Below are 13299 nucleotides of genomic sequence, written 5' to 3' on the forward strand. Positions count from 1 at the left end.
ACGCCAGCTCCGACACCCTCTCCACCCCTCCCACGTCAATTTCTCTATCCTAATAAAGCGGTTCCAGCGTGGGAACTCTTCCCAAGTAATACACTATTTAATCCATCTAATGAACAGTAACTGCTCTTAATAAATAGTAATCACTTTTTACATCTTTACCGTTGCACTTGAATAACTCTGGCAATGAATAATAAAATATTAATTTTTTTTCTTATCCAACCCATCAACCATCCCCATCACCATTTTTCTTTTTCCTTTTTTTTGTTTGACCGGCTCTTCTTCCTCTCTCTCTCTCTCTCTCTCTCTCTCTCTCTTTTTTCTTTCTCTCTCTTTCCCTTCTTCCCCTCATTTACGTTTTTCCCTCATTCCACCATCATCATCTCTCCTCTTCTCTGCTTTCATTTCCTCCCTCCTCAGTTTCTCCTTCTTCCCCAATCTTCGTCTTCCTCTCATCCTCTGCTTTCATTCCCTTCCATTCCTCTTCCCTGCTTTCATTTTTTTTTTTTTTTGTTTTTAATTTCTTGTTTGATTTATTTGCTGCTGATCGAATTTGATCCTACATGCGGTGGTTTTAGAACCGCAGTTTTATTGGAAAATTTAGTTTAATTTAATTTTTTGAAATTGATTCTGCATAGTTGGATGTTTTTCCGTTCGAATTGAGGGTTTGGGTGTGTAGATCTAGGTCAAATGAGGGGAGTAGTAGGACAGGGAGATGTCAAGGTCGGTGCATGCACCGATGCCGCACATCACCCACACGTCACACAACCCTCAGGCTCTCGGGCTGTCGATTCCTGCCTGGCCTCTCGCTCGGGCCTGCTCGGGCTTGCTCGCCAGCACACGCTGGACTTCATCACTCGGGCTGTTTGGCCCTGTTCTTGCGCCTATCCCTCGGGCTGGAACACACGGTGGAAGTGCTCCGATATGGCATAAAGACTATCACATGACTAACCAGGATCCAATTGCCACATGTGTAGCGTGTAGGTGTAGCAAGGGGTTAGTATACGTATAAAACGTTTTCATGCTAGAATATGACCATTAAATTTGATTCTTGCACATTCATTATGTTGAATTTAACAGATGGGACCCGAAGAATTTGTGAGAATTTAACGTGTGCATGTGATCAGCTTTATAAAACGATGTATAGTTTAGATTGTTGTATAGTTTAGATAGTTGATTATATATGGAAACTTCCTCGCATCAGGAGGAGGTGGTGGGATATTCATTTTCAATTTCGCCTTTCTGTCTTAAAAGTCCTCCACTAGGGGTAATTATAACCTTTTCTTCCCTTTTGTATGCGCACAAATTCTATGCCGAAAGTATTAAAAGAATGAATAGTATATTGCAGGGCTATGGGAAGGGTATGGACTGAATAGTTTTCGTTATCACATTGATAAACTTTACAGTACAATATGTACACCATTGGGTCAAACAATTAATCCTACATCAATGTCTTAGAAAGTCGTATCCCTCTTTTGGTAGGATTTGACATAGACCAGATTAGATAAATATATTACAAAATATATTACATGATATTTCTTAATACTTCCCTTCAAGTTGAAAAGTGAATATTATGAACTCCCAACTTGTCGCATAGTGCCGCAAATTGATCTTTTTCCAAGGCTATTGTAAATAAATTTGCTAACTAGAAACGTGTAGTTACATGTGAAGGAATAATCATTCCAGCTTGCAGTTTTTCTTGACGATGAGACAATCAATTTCAATATACTTCGTTCGCTCATGAAAAACAGGAGTAGCTGCAATATATAGGGCAGCTTGATTGTTACAAAATAATGATGTGGGAGCCTTTTGCGGAACCTATAAATCTTGCAATATATAGCGTAGCCAAGTTTCAAATTTTGTTCCATTGCAAACTTGTCTGGGCATACTTCCGTAAGTCCAGAATCCTGCAAAATGTCTAGTGCATATTTTCTCTGAGACATGAAAATGACTTACTTAGAATGAGAAAATTCAATACTCAAAAAATATTTCAAATCACCAAGATCTTTGATGCGGAAGTGTGTGAGAAGAAATGTTTTGAGGCGTTCCATCTCTTGAAGATTATTTCCTGTAAAGTACGTCATCTTCATAGATAAGAATTGCAGCAAATAAAATCCTTTGAGCCTTGGTAAAAGGAGAATAATCAACTTTTGACTGTTGATAACCAGCTTTTTGAATGGTGAGGGAAAAAGTCGAAAACCAGTTCTTAGAGGCCTGTTTGAGTCCATGTAGGGATTTGTTAAGCCGACATACAATGTTCTTTCCCTGTCGTCGAAAACCTGGAGCTGGTTCCATGACAACAACCTCGTGCAAATCACCATGGATAAAAGCATTCTGAACATCCAATTGGTGAACGAACCAATGACGGGCACTGCAACAACAAGAAGACAACGAAGAGTGGTGAGTTTGGCGGTACGAGAAAATGTTTCTTGATAATCGACGCCCTCAATTTGAGTGTATCCTTTTGCAACAAGAGGAGTCTTATACCGCCCAATGGTGCCATCAGAGTTGTATTTGATTTTATAGACTCATTTGCAGCAAATGGGTTTATGTCATGCATGTAAGGGAACCATGGTCCATGTATTGTTTTGCTGCAAAGTCGTTAATTCTGTATGCATGGCATGTTGCCAATTAGGATCAAGGATAGTCTGGGCATAAGAAGTAGGTTCAGTGGGACCTGTAACGTAGGCAAGAAAAGCGCAATGGGCAGAAGAAAGGCGTGATAAGAAAGAAAATTAGAAAGTGGGTATCCAGGAGGCGCCGAGAGAGAGTGACTGACTTGGTTAGTCATGTGATAGTCTTTATGCCATATCGGAGGTTGCTTAGGACAGAGAAATTGACGTGGGAGGGGTGGAGAGGGTGTCAGAGCTGGCGTGGCGTCTGGTGGATGGGAAAGGTTAGGGGATAGAGCAGACATGTCGGTGGAAGGTGGAGTGAGAGAGGTCGGCACGGCAGCTGGTGGGGATGGTGGATTGGGAGAAGTGAAAGGGATGTGTGATGGAAGCATGTCAGGGAGGGTAGTATTAGGGAATGGGAGTATGTCAGGAAGGGTAGTATTAGGTGGTGGGGTCCGTGGGGTAGAGAGTTCTGAGGGAGACGGATGGGATGGAAGAGGGGCCGATGGTGTGAGTGGACATAAGGATTGTCTGCCTTTCACTTCCGATACCTTTCTGTTTGTGTAGTTACGGTAGTCACGTTAACATTTTATATTACTATTTATTTTTACCTTATTATATCTATAAAAAAAATAATATAAAATATTAACGTGGCTTAATTGTGATCACATAAAACAGGAAGGCATGAGAACATCATCGGAAGTGAAGGACAGACAATCTTTGTCCGGTGTGAGTGGGATGTCATCAAGGTTTGGCAGGTGGGGTGGTAAAGAGAGGGGCCCGCTGTCATGGATAGGAATGGTAGGGGTCAGAAGGATGATATAGAGTGAAATGGAAAATTAGTTTTAGTAAATTTAACGTCACGGCCCACAAAGAATTTTTTAATTTCCAAATTATATAGTTTATAACCCTTTTGACCAGTAGGGTATCCAACAAAGACATAACGTTTAGCATGGGGGTCGAATTTATGGGTAGGGTGAACAACAGTAACAGAACACAAACAACCAAAAATTTTCAAGTGATCAAAAGACGGTGGACGTTTATAGAATAACTCAGAAGGGGATTTGTTTGATAACAAGGGAGAGGGTAATCGGTTGATAGATAGACAGCGGTGGATACACACTCATCCCAAAATAAAAGGGGTACCTGAGATTGGAAGTGTAAGCTACGTGCAACGGTGAGAATGTGATGGTGCTTACGTTTGACAATACCATTTTGTTGTGGAGTGTAGACACATGTGCATTGATATTCAATGTCATTAGTTTGGAAAATCATGGACAAAAACTCAGACCCATTGTCAACCCTTACTGCTTTTATATTGGCATAAAATTGTGTATGAGCAAAAGTAACAAAAGATTTTAAAAGTTGTTGAGTTTCATATTTATGTTGCATAAAAAAAAACCCATGTGCACCTAGTAAAATCATCGACAATGGAAAGAAAAAAACGAGCCCCCGAATGTGTGGAAACTTTATGAGGACCCCATATGTGACAATGTAACAAATCAAATGGAGCATAAGTAGATATACAAACTTAAAGGAAATGGAAGTCTGGTTTGTTTAGCCATAGACAAATGGTACAATTATTATCAAAAGAAAAATTATTTGAAGACAACGGGGGAAATAATAATTTAAGGCGAGTAGGGGAAGGATGTCCAAGTTGCATATGTGATGCGAAAATTAACTTAATACACAAATTAACCCTCTTTTGACAATTGTAGTATATAAGTAAGTAGGGATGGTTCTTAAACCGGGGATTAGGAGGGATTGCTAAACACTTTAAACCGACTCAAATAACTAAAATTAAACTTTAAAACACTTAACTCAACTTAAAAGACTCAAACTAAGCTAGAAACACTCAAAACTACCTAAAAACACAAACTGGGCAGATTTGACTCTCAACACAAACTTGGACGAAATTTGGTTCTAACTTGACTCAAAACTCTTAAAAACACAATCTAAAACATATTTGAACTAATTAGACACTCTAAATTAAATTGGGATTTGGTTTTGGACGAAAATCAAACAAACAAAACAAGAAATTAAACTATGCAGATTTGGACGAAATTGGTGGAATTAAGTGGATGGTGGGATAGCTAGGAGGTCTTTCTCCACACATGGCATACTTGCATACAAAACAATCTCCAGTTGCTTATTCAATGAATCATGAACCTTAACACCCTAAGTTAATTAGGTACGCTTAAATTAACTCTCAGATTTCCCTTAGGTCATTGAATTGAATGGAATTAGCGCATTGCAATCAAATTATTCCTCAAAAGTTCTCTACATGAAAGCGCATAATAGAGAAACAATCAAAGATCATTAACTTCTATGGAAATCATAAGCGTTGACGAGGCATTCATAACTATGAAAGCGCATGATACTTATGCCAAGAATTTACTTAACATGATTGTGACTAACAACCTTAACTACTCATGAATATAAGTTCCCAACAATTAGATGAAGTTTCCTTATACCCTAGCATCATATTTATGCATGCAAATTAAGTGTGCACTCTCAATCCATATACATAAACAAGTTTTAATTCAAATAGTTAAGCAAATTGAATTCACCATTCATGAAATCACAACTGGAAGTAATCAAATCATAATGCAAATATAGCCATGGTTTCGAAATTCCCCCTAGCCAAAAGGGATTTAGTTCCTCATACTAGCACAACAAAGATTATTGAATTTAAACATTGAAATCATAAGAAAGATTACACCTAAACGTTTCAGCAATTCCAGGTTGAATGACATGCACGGCTAGGGCTTCTCTTCCCCCCTTGCTGCGGCACAAGGTGTGGGTGGTGGTTTTGGGGGTTTTGAATGGTGTGTTCTCGTCTAGGATGATGAATGATGGTTGCTTATGGTGGTAGGGTGCGGCAAGTTGTGTATGGAGGTGTATGAAGTGGATGGAGGATGAAGAATGGAGGTTAGGGTGTTGCGGCAAGGTGTTTTCTATATAGCATAAGGGGTGGTGCGAATTTGTGGCTGATTTTATGTTTATATAGTCCTAGGGTTAATTAGATCAGGGTTACACTTAGCAGATTTTTGTGGATTAGGGCCCTAGGGTTCGACAATAGGTGATTAAATCCACCTAGGATGGGGTTTGGTCCACTTAGTTTCATACAAGGATTTGTGTAACCCAAATCCATAAGGAATGAGGCCCTATAAATCAGAATCCAAAAGGGATAGGGCCTAGAGAGGTGCGGCACATATTGGGGGGAAATGATGGAATGGCTTGCAAGGCAAGGCAAGGCCTTCTAGAAGGGGGCGCCACCTTTGTAGGGTTTCTAGAAAGAATGAGCTTTGTGGCTGATTTGGGACTTCTAGAAGAGAATGCTTCTAGAAATAGGTTCTAGAAATATCTATTTAGGTCCCCTTGCAACTAGGATTATTGATAATGTTTCCTCTTTTGAGCTAGTTCCTTATCCACATTGTCTTGAGTTTAGTTCCTTCATCTTCTCATCATATTTCTAGCCTTTTGAACTCCAAATTCGTCCATCCATGTTGGCCCATATACAAGCTATCCACTTAGTGCCCAAAATTGCTCCAAAATGCACCAAAATGCACTTTCTTGGTACTTTAACCCTTTGGACCTACAAACACACGAAAATGAGTTGAAATACGACATTAACTAAGAAATAATAGCATAAATGCACAAGAATAAGCTAGCTAAGTCGCCTAAATATGCTCCTATCAATATGCCACAAAATGGAGGAATGGGAAACTTGACAGGAGAGAGGTGTCCATTGCAATAGGGACATGTAGACCACCACGTTGCTTACCCGATCCAATCATCTTCTTCGTAGCCAAGTCCTACAAGACACAGAAAGTGGGAAACAAAATGGCACAACAATTTAGAAAGTCGGTGACTTAACTGGCAGACATGAGATTTAAGTGAAAAGAAGAAACACATAAAATGTTGTTTAATGTAATATCTAAATTGAATGGTATGGTTCCTGTAGAAGTGAAAGTGGCTGAAGAGCCAGTGGGTAATTTAATAGTGGATATTGGTGAAGATGTGTTTTTGGTGAAAAATGAGGAATCTGAAATGACATGGTTGGTAGCCCAGTTATCCAAAATCCAAGGTTGAGTAGTACAATTTCAATTTTTCTGTACTAAAATCTGATCCAGTCTCAGGTGCAACTATAGTTCAAACTAGTAAATTTTACCCGCACGTTGTTGCGGGAGCGAAAATATGACTATAGATTATGTTTTCAACATATAAATATGCAAAGAGTGTTATAAATACTAAACAGAAAATGGAACAAATATTTTTACAAAGCTGTCTAAGTTTATATAATTTACAGAAAAGACATTATCAAATGCTTTATCATCAGTATACAAAAATGATTAACCTAGTATTCCTCCTTGACAGTGATCCTAAGGAGCCTATTGTTTATATATATAAAAAGAATGAGGAATTCATGTTATGATCAACTATTTACACACACAAAAATGTGAATCAATACTTATTTGTTTTGGCTAACACATGCGAACATCCTTTTTGGTTGAAGTAGTCATCGCAGAAAAAACTGTATTGATCATCAGAAAAAAAATGGGAAGCTAAAAAGAAAAAGAGGAGAAAAAGCAGGAGCCAAAAGCAAGAAGAAAGGGAAATAAGAAAGCAAACGTGCAGGAAAGAAAAGAGAAATAATCAAATAAGAGAGAATAGAGCTTACAAACATACGTTGCTGTATCACATTTTTAAATACTTTTTTTGTCCTGCACCAATTTTTTTATTTATTATTCTATCTTTTTCTGGACTAAAAGAAAGACTTATCGTGCCATGCCGGGTTTAACTCATATTTTTAAAAGAAAACTTGATATAAGTTTAATTTTTTTAGCCAATAGTAGGTATATTTCAATTTATTAAAATAGATCTAATTCCTTAAATTTAATTATTTAATTATCAATAATTATCTATTCAATGATAAGATTTATTATAAAAATCAAATTTCTTCATAATTATCTCTTTGATTATTTATTTTTATTTTTATTTTTTATTATTTCTTGTTCTTCTTTCTGTTTTAAACCTCATTTATAGATTTTATTTTTAATTTTTATAATCAACCTATATCACAGGTTAATTATTTTTATGTATCTATATGACATATTCTTTTTAATAATTAACGTGTCATAAATTAATGTGTCTTGTTTATAGGTATATTATGTTTTTTCCTACCTTTTAGTTAGATTTCATATCTCACTTGTAGGTATAATATATATTCATAAATTTGTTACTTGAGTTAATTATTTTTATGTATCTATATGACAGATTCTTTTTTATAATCAACATATCACAAATTAATGTGTCTTGCTTATAGATATAATATGTTTTTTACTACCTTTTAGTTATGTTTTATATCTCGCTTATAGGTATAATATATATTCATATATTTGTTACTTGAGTTAAGGTAGAATGTTTTGTAGATAATTTATGTTAGTATATTAGTTTTTGTTATTGTAAGATATTAATTAGATTTTTTGGAATTAAAAAATGCATAATATTAGAATATTTTTAATTGATTTTTAATATTTAAAAAAATATAAAATGATTATAAAAGAAATAAAAACATGTAATTAGATAATTGAACTTACTCTTAAAAACTATCTATGTTTTTGAACCTAGATCTAAAAATCCCTATTTTTTAATATTTTTTTTTGCCATACGAAAGACTTGTCGTGCCACGCCGGGTTTAACTCACATTTTTATTGTTTTTCCTTACCATCAGTTGCTTTATCACATTTTTTTAATATTTTTTTTGTCCTGCCATTAATTTTTCCTGCCATAAGTTGCTTTATCATAATTTTTTTGTCCTGCCACCAATTTTTTCATCTTTTTCTGGCCCAGAAGAAAGACTTGTCGTGCCACACCGGGTTTAACTCACATTTTTTTATATTTTTTATGCCTTACCATCAGTTGCTTTATCACATTTTTTGTTTTTGTAAGAAATCTCATAAAAGCAGAGCAGGTGATGCCGGGTTTAACTCACATTTTTTAATATTTTGTTTGCCTTACCGTCAGTTGCTTTAAAAACAGTTTTAAACGGAAAATCATAATCTGAGTTGTTTTCTTTTTGTAAGAATTCTCATAACCCTGAACAAATATAAAAGTTTACTGCAAGCTTATAGCTAATCAAAATTCGATGCCGAAAACTATTTTGAAAAATATATATATATATATATATATATAATTGTTGTTTTGCTTTTCTTAAAAATAAAAAATAAAAAACTCGGCATATTTTTTGCCTTATCATTGAAATTAAACTCTCCATCAATCCCACTAAGACCACCTCCAATGGTGGGCTAAATGTTAAATTACCCCCCAAATTTCCCCCCAAACCATCTCCAACCCATGCTAAAACATTGGGCTAAATGTCAAATGTTAAAGTTGGGCCAAATACCCCCCAGAATTCCCCCCTCCCCGCGCGACAGGACTTGCTGGCCATTGGGCCAGTCTCGGCCCGTTCACTCTCCAACGCGCCCCACACGGAGCGCATGCAATCCATTCCCAACAGGGTGGGCCCCGCTGTCAGCGGGTTGTCGGCCACCCAGACCATCTCCAATGGCTGCTTTTAAAGGACCGTTGGTTGATCCAACAGTCCAGATTCAAATTTGATTTTTTAAAATATGTTATTTTAAAATACATTGAATCCAACGGCTGAGATCAAATATAATTAAATCTAACGGTAAAAAAAAAGATCTAACAGCCCAAATTTAAATCTAAATGTTAAAATAATTTAAAAAAATTATTTAACTCAAAATTCACCCAAAAACTCTATAAATACCTATGTATTTGTTCAAACATCCACACAAAACTCAAAATTCTCTTACAATTCTTCCAATTTATCTTTCTACCATTTCTTTCCATTTCCAAATTGTTCAACATGGCAAGAAAGCATATTAGAGGTCGTAATTGGACTTGTGAGGAAGATGTTGCTCTATGCTTGGTATGGGTTTCTGTTAGCGAAGATGGTGCAGTTGGCACTAATCAAAATAAGAAGGTTTTGTGGGATAAAATCATTGCAAAGTTTCAAGAAAACTGCAATGGCGGCAGGCGGGATGGTGGTGGTGTTTATGATCGGTGGAAGACTATCAACAAAGCATGCACTTTATGGAAGGGAAGCTTGGAGAGAGCCGTGGTTGGCATGGCTAGTGGGAGGAGCGCCAAAGAAATTGTGAGTTTTGTTCTTGATATTTTATTTGTCAAGTACATAATATTATGTTGCAACTAATTATTTTTATGTATTTTTTGCATAAGGTGACAAAGCAATGGAAATTTACAAGACAAGAGTAACACCAAAAAATCAAGTTTTTAAGTTGCAACATGGTTGGGACATCCTCAAGGATTGTCCGAGGTGGGGAACCGATGCGGACCAACAATGGGGAAGATTATTTCAACGTGAAGCTGCACAGACAAATGCCGGAGATAAAGGTGTCGATGAAATTACCCCATCTCCTTCTTTTGCAAGGCCCCTAGGAAGAGATAAGCAAAAGGAAGCAAAGAGAAAAGGGAAGTCTCAAGATCTGATGAGTGGACACTTTGATACCGGAATTGCAAAATTGAACGAAAGTCATAGCGCTCGCCAAGAAGAAGCGGCCCGAATGCGTTTGCAAATGAAGGAAATCTCGGATAGGGAGGAAAATAGGTTTGAAATTGAATTCATGATGAAGGATCTTAGCAAATATACTCCAGAGAGTAAGAAGTTCTTACGTGGTAAGCAAAAGGAAATTATGCGAAAGTCTGCCTCAAGGAGTATGTTTCAAGATGATAAATCTTCTGAACCCTATATCCTAACATTTCAAGGAAGTCCATCACCAAGTGAAGATGGTGGATATGATTGTTAAGTTTATGTAGTGTATGAATTATGTGCTTTATTAATTAAGTTTATTAATTGTGGTCTGTGAATTATCGGTTGTATTAAGTTTATGTACTTTATTAAATTTATGTCTTATTAATTATCCAATAATTTATGTCTTATTATTCCCCACTTTGATGTAGAATACATGCCTTCAATAATTCAAACTCCATTTAATCATTTATCCAACGTACTAGACAAAATACTTTGCACAAAAAGACACTTAAATTTATTACTAGAAAATAACAACATAGTACACTTAAAATTATTACATAAATGCATAACCAACATCATCAACGTTCACCTTCTCGGCGCCGTACATGCTCAACCAAATCTTTACAGAGTGTGTCATGACATTGAGGAGCTTGAATTCTATTTAAACGTCTCATATACTCACTCAAGGTGACCCTATACTGTCGGGTCTCATATGTGGTTGGAGCGAGATATTCAACATCTCTTGCAATAACTCTTACATATGTTGGTTGGTCATCATCCACATCTTCGTCTGAATCTTCTTCAATTTCAATGTACTCATCTTCCACAATCATGTTGTGCAAAATTGTGCAAGTCATCATGATTGAATGGAGGTATTCGGACTGCCAAAATCGTGCAGGCCCTCTAACAATGGCCCATCGAGCTTGTAGAATCCCGAACGCTCTCTCCACATCCTTCCTGTAAGACTTTTGCCTCTGCGAAAATAATTTCTTCTTTGCACTATCGGGATGAGAAAAACTTTTGACAAAAGTAGACCAACTAGGATAAATACCATCAGTTAGGTAGTAACCTAACTCATACTTATTACCATTTACCTTGTACCGAAATTCTGATGCCTAACCATTGGTAACATTATCGAATAAAGGAGAAGACCAAAGAACGTTGATATCGTTGTTTGATCTAGGAGCGCCGAAGAAAGCATGCCAAATCCATGTGTCGTAACACGCCACAGCCTCGAGCACGATGGTTGGCTTGTCATGACGGCCTTTGAATTGGCTAGCCCAAGCAGTAGGACAATTCTTCCACTCCCAATGCATACAATCGAGACTTCCTATCATGCCAGGGAAGCTTTTTTTTTTCTGTCTTGCGTAGAAGCCTCTTCAAGTCTTCACGATTTGGGTTGCGAAGGTATGTGGCTTCATATATGCCTTCAATTGCCTTACAGAAGCGCTTCAGGTTCTCAATAGCAGTACTTTCTGCAAGTCGGCAATACTCGTCAGTTGAGTCTGCAGAGCATTCATTAACTAGCATGCGAAAAGCAGATGTGAACTTCTGATGAGGTGATAGACCTTGTCGGCCTGCGGCATCTACCCTCCATTCAAAGTAGTGGTCATGATTGACAACTGCATTCAAGATGCTTTCAAAAAGCTCTCTCCTCATCCGAAACCGCCTTCGAAAATCATGAGCAGGAAATCTCGGACGCTCGATGAAATAATCTTTCATCATTCGATCATGACACTCTTCTCTATCACGCTGCACATATGAACGCTTCGTGACAAAACCACAATGGCTAGATTCGCCATGGTGCTCAGATTGCATAAACGAGTTGATAAGTTCAACTTCGGCGTTGAACAATTCTACATCCTCAATCTGCATCCTTGCTTGGTATCGTGTCATCTGCATTGCCATACTACGCCTTCTTCTATCACCCATTAATGAGATATTGAGGATTTTTAGGAAACAAAAACTCTTTGAAAGTTGAAATATTGGTGAATATAGAGGATGATTGAAGGTTGAAAGGTTGTGTGATCAACAAATATTGGACATATGTTTATATAGAGGATGATTTCTGAAAGTTTGGTGTTGAATGGTTGGTGAAAGTTGAAAGTTTGGTGTTGAACAGTTGGTGAAAGTTGAAAATTTGGTGTTTAACGGTTGGTGAATTGAAAATTTGGTGTTGAAAGGTTGGTGAATTGAAAGTTAGCCCAGGGTTGAAAGATTGGTAAAAGTTGAAGACTTGCTTTGTGGGAAATTTAGTGATTTTTCAATATTTATTGGAATTTAAATTTTTTTTAGATTCAAATGTTCATAAAATTAATTTACGACAGTCTACATATTTATTTTTTTGAAAAAAATTTAATTTAAGAAAAAAAATAGCCTAAGTTCATTCTTTAATAATCCCGGGCTAAAATTTTAGGCCAGAACGGTTGGAGTAGAAAAGTTGTTTCTGGACTAAAAGCTAAATTTTCCGGGCTAAAATATTTGGCTTTTAGCTCAACCATTGAAGATGGTCTAAAGCTTTTGTCCAACAACTTAATTTTTCAAATCTGTGTATACAATTTTCTTAACCAACCTGCTTATTAATCCTTACGCTGTGTATACAATTTTACACAATTAATTTTTCAAATCTGCATATTTTTTAAGATCTTGTAATTTTTCAAGATCTTATAAATATTGTCATTTTGGATAATTTACAATTGATTTTACCACAATTAATGCTAACTTAATTGCAATGTAAGTATTATTCAATCACTCACAACACACCATTTCCTTTTTACACAAAAAGCAGAGACCCATTTTTCATTCTTTATTGAGAAAAACTATTTGCAGGGTCAAACTGAAATATCCAAACAAAAACCACAAAAAACAAATATTCGCTTAGATCGCTTCATCCTCTTCTCAGAGAGATGGAGTTGATTGGGTTCATTCAAGTTTTCAACATCGTCGTCATCGCCATAGGGACTCTGTTGTACATGTGCCGCAGATCATTGACATTTTCTTCCTCGACTTCTTGTTCTTCTGGTGCTGCTGTTGATGATAACGATGATGATGTTGATATCCCCCCTCTTCGAGAAAAGTATGATGTGTTTATTAATTTCAGAGGTGAGG

At 36.6% G+C, this 13299-nt stretch overlaps 1 protein-coding gene across 1 annotated transcript; it reads right to left on the bottom strand.

Moving 5' to 3' along the window:
- Window positions 1-10769: 10769 nt before the first annotated feature.
- Window positions 10770-12123, bottom strand: LOC137728281 (uncharacterized). Its single transcript, XM_068467114.1, has 2 exons — window positions 11629-12123; window positions 10770-11306 (listed from the first exon to the last, which is right to left on the bottom strand). The coding sequence occupies exons 1-2, from the start codon at window positions 12121-12123 to the stop codon at window positions 10770-10772; spliced, it is 1032 nt and encodes a 343-aa protein (XP_068323215.1).
- Between the last annotated feature and the right edge of the window lie 1176 nt (window positions 12124-13299).

This window comes from Pyrus communis, chromosome 3 (assembly GCF_963583255.1).
Source record: "Pyrus communis chromosome 3, drPyrComm1.1, whole genome shotgun sequence".
Taxonomy (NCBI): domain Eukaryota; kingdom Viridiplantae; phylum Streptophyta; class Magnoliopsida; order Rosales; family Rosaceae; genus Pyrus; species Pyrus communis.

Bases quoted from the DNA above. Each gene is read 5' to 3' on its own strand.
- LOC137728281 (XM_068467114.1), bottom strand. From the start codon at position 12,123: ATGGGTGATAGAAGAAGGCGTAGTATGGCAATGCAGATGACACGATAC. The intron at 11,307-11,628 runs GCAATTGAAGGC...ACCAATGGTTAG, and splicing joins ACCTGAAGCGCTTCTGTAAG to GCATCAGAATTTCGGTACAA.